Here is a 3,874-nt window from a genome sequence, read left to right as displayed (position 1 = left end):
ATTAGTGCTGTCAATCGATTAAAAAATGAACCAACTAATCACACATTTTTTTCTGAAATTAATCGCGGATAATTAAAAAATTAAACATACTTTTATATTGAAATAATGTCAAATTCAATCTTCAAATTAATGTAGAAACAACATAAAGACAGTATCTTTTTAATATTTGTTTAATGTCATCTTTTTTATGACTGAAGGCGAGTATCACTGATACCAGTACTACCGATGTCTCTATGAAATAGTTTTTCCCCTAATAGTTAGCCATTGACTATAGCCATTCAAAATTACAGTATAATTGAGAGCTATACATTTCAACATTTAGTAGACCTTAAAAAATAACTTCTAATTTAAGTGAACTTAAAACAATCTTCACATAAACCCATTATAATAAATGTCATATTTATTAGTAGGAAATAGACAGAAATATAATAAAGTTATCAAACACTAAATTCTAAATTAAAGGGGTCATATGATGCTGCTAAAAAGAACATTATTTTGTGTATTTGGTGTAATGAAATGTGTTTATGCGGTTTAAAGTAAAAAAAACACATTATTTTCCACATACGCATTTCTGTCCTAAAGAAATGGCCAAATATTAAAGATTAAGTTGTTTATTAATGGTGCTTGGTTAATATTAAACAAGGATTAGATCGCACAGCAATGTGTAAAAAATAATCATCAGGCTGTTGGCGCCCTCTGCAGGCCTTTGTTGTAATGCGTAATGTACATTAGACATTTTGTTCAATAAAAACATATGATTTCTTGCTTTTGATACTTTATTTGAACTAATTATTAATGCCTCATTGCTATTATATATGTATTTTAAGTCATTTTAAAGGCTATTGTTCACTTACATCTATTTTTATTACCACAAAAAAATTAATTCTAATTATAGGGCCCTATGAAATCCGTTTTATTTCCAAATTCACTTTTTTTCCATTTTCATTTTTCTATACTCTGTTTTAATGGTTAAATTAAATTTTATTAATCAAAAAGCCTGTCTAATTAATTGAGTTTTACAGTTTTATCTTTACCAAATTCTGTTTTCCATTATTTTCTGGATTCCATTAAAATTAATCAATCCAATTAATTGATTTTATTTAAAAAAAATAAAAAAAAAATCTTTTTTTTCAGAAATACTGCACATTTACATTTTTCTCCTAAATAAATTCTGGTAAATAACATTTCTGGTAAATACTCCTTTAAAAAGTGTTTTTTGATTATAATTGTATTATTAGTAGACTAGAACAAGTGGATATGTTGTCATTCTTACACTATAATACTGAACTTTGATTTCAGTGATCTGGATTATGAGATGGACACTTGCTTCTTGCACTTTTGCTTTAAAAAAAGGATTTCATAGAAATTTGGATTTAATTTGGTTTAATAAAATATAGTTTAATAAAATATTCTTAAGTAAAATTGTTGATTTTTTTGTGGGAAATTAATCGTTTAGATTAATCGATAAATTAGTCGATAGATTAATTGAAATAAAAATAGTCGTTAGTGGCAGCCCTACTGTGAATCTGATGTAGTGTTGTGTCCTGTCTTAGGGGATCCCTACTGTCCCAGTGCAGGAAACCAGACCTGCTTCAGCTCAGATCCCCACAGACACACAGCCCGCAGAAGGTGAGATGTTGCTTGAAATAAATGTGATTTTAAACAATCTACATTACCATTCAAAAGTTTGGAGTTGGAAAGAAGTCTCTTCTGTTCACCAAGGCTACATTTATTTGATTAGAAATACAGTAAACAGTAATATTGAAAAATATTATTACAATTTAAAAGAACTGTTTTCTGAATATATTTTAAAGTGTAATTTATTCCTGTGAGGAAAAGCTGGATTTTCAGCATCATTTCTCCAGTCTTCAGTGTCACATGATCCTTCAGAAATCATTCTAATATGCTGATTTGCTGCTCAAGAAACATTCATTATTATTATCAATGTTGAAAACATTTCTGCTGCTTAATATTTTTGTAAAAAAAACACAATACTTTTTTTCTTAGGATAATTTAATGGAATAGCAAGAATGGCATTCATTTAAAATAGTTTTTTTTTTCTAACATAGATGTCAGTACTGTCACTTTTGATCAATTTATTACATCCTTACTGAATAAAAACTTTTCTTTAAAAATCTTACTAACCCCAAACTTTTGAATGGTGGTGTATTTTTTCAATCAAAAACAATTTTAAAAAGTCATATTTACACATATTAGCACAAAAATAATATTTAATAATTTGTATGCAACAATGTTTTTTCACTAAAACACTCTAATAGAAAAAAAAATCTATGCTGAAACTTTTTTTTAAACAATTTTGGTGCAAATCATAAATTTGAATCGGAGTTGAAAATGATTCATTGATGGAAAGGAATCAAACTGACAAACTTTAATGCCATTTTTACTATTTTAATTTAATCTCTTGCTTGTTTACAGCCGATCTATTTTTAATAGGCATTTAATGATTTTAGTAAAATAAAACGCATTCAAATCATTGGAATATTACTGTCATTAGAAAATATATTGACTGTATTCAATATACTGCCATACCTACCATAAAGACAGACTGGTGAGTTGACGGAGCGTTTGATGTTGTGTTAGGTGAGAATCCGCTGGAGTTCCTGCGCTCTCAGCCGCAGTTCCAGAGCATGAGGCAGGTGATCCAGCAGAACCCGTCCTTACTGTCGGCCCTCCTGCAGCAGCTGGGACAGGACAACCCCGAACTACTGCAGGTGATCACACATCTCAAGCTCAAAGCCTCACAGAGTCCGTTTGAACACAGTCTAGGTCTTTTACTCACAGTGTGATCATGTTTCATGCTGACCGCAGCAAATCAGCCAGCATCAGGGGCTCTTCATCCAGATGTTGAATGCACCAGTGGGTGAGGGTGAAGGTGAGGGTGGAGAGGGCGGAGAGTTTGCAGATCTGGGTGCTATCGGTGAGGAAGCGGCACCTGGGAGTTACATCCCAATCACGCAACAGGAGAAAGAAGCCATCGAGAGGGTGAGTGAACGCCACTGAACAGGACGTCTGACCAGACAGATTTCCTTGTACCATATTGAACCATTTTTGTGTTTACTTTTGGTGAGTTTGAATGCAGTTCCCCCAAATAACCTTAATAGCTTAGATATTAACTTCCACCCATTTCTGCAGCTTAGTTTGTGAAACCTCACACCAGTGTTATTTTGATATTGTTAGGGTACTATTGTTAGTTTGAATTAGCTTTTATCTGTATATTTTCTGTTTAAAAATGTTGAAAACAGGTTTTTCTGCTTAATATTTTAATACAATTCAAAAGAACAGCATGCATTTACAGAAATCAGAACAAACAGATAAACCGAAATCTTTTGTACAATTTTAAATGTCTTTACTGTCACTTTTGATCAATTTAATGCATCCTTGCTGAATAAAACTATTAATTTTTTTCTTACCCCTATCTTACCCCAAACTTTTGAATGGTAGCATATCACAGTTTCTTCAAAAATATGAAGCAGCACAACTGTTTTCAACATTGAAAAGAAATGTTCCTTGAACAGTAAATCAGCATATTAGAGTGATTTCTGAAGGATCATGTGTAGTGGTCGACCGATATATCGCCAAGGCCGATATATTGTCCGATATTTGGCATTTTTTTGGCATATATTTGGCTGAGAGCGGCAGCGCCTGAGCACACAGTGCTCACGTTCTCCCTCTTGTTCACTGTCGTCGTTAACAGTTCTGTCTAATATGGATAGAAGTCTGTCTCAGATAGAACTGTTAAACAAAGAAATTAAAATGTAGACAAAGTATTATAACGATTGCTTTTAAATTATTAGCAATAGAAAGGCAAACATTATAATACTTTCTCATTTGCCGTCAGCATTCAGCAAATACG

General features: G+C 31.9%; 1 protein-coding gene across 1 annotated transcript in view; it reads left to right on the top strand.

Annotated features, from left to right (window-relative positions):
- Window positions 1–3,874, top strand: part of LOC107757047 (UV excision repair protein RAD23 homolog A-like) — a 10,917-nt gene that overhangs the window by 1,984 nt on the left and 5,059 nt on the right. Inside the window, exons 6-8 of the mRNA XM_016574415.1 lie at window positions 1,554–1,629; window positions 2,602–2,732; window positions 2,830–3,003. Coding sequence (XP_016429901.1) covers window positions 1,554–1,629; window positions 2,602–2,732; window positions 2,830–3,003 — 381 coding nt within the window. The remainder of the gene's footprint in view (window positions 1–1,553; window positions 1,630–2,601; window positions 2,733–2,829; window positions 3,004–3,874) is intronic.

This window comes from Sinocyclocheilus rhinocerous, unplaced genomic scaffold, assembly GCF_001515625.1.
Source record: "Sinocyclocheilus rhinocerous isolate Xijiao unplaced genomic scaffold, SAMN03320098_v1.1 scaffold953, whole genome shotgun sequence".
In the NCBI taxonomy this organism is placed as follows: Eukaryota; Metazoa; Chordata; class Actinopteri; order Cypriniformes; family Cyprinidae; genus Sinocyclocheilus; species Sinocyclocheilus rhinocerous.
The sequence above is the reverse complement of the archived record's forward strand: the minus strand, read 5'-3'. Positions and strand labels throughout refer to the sequence as shown.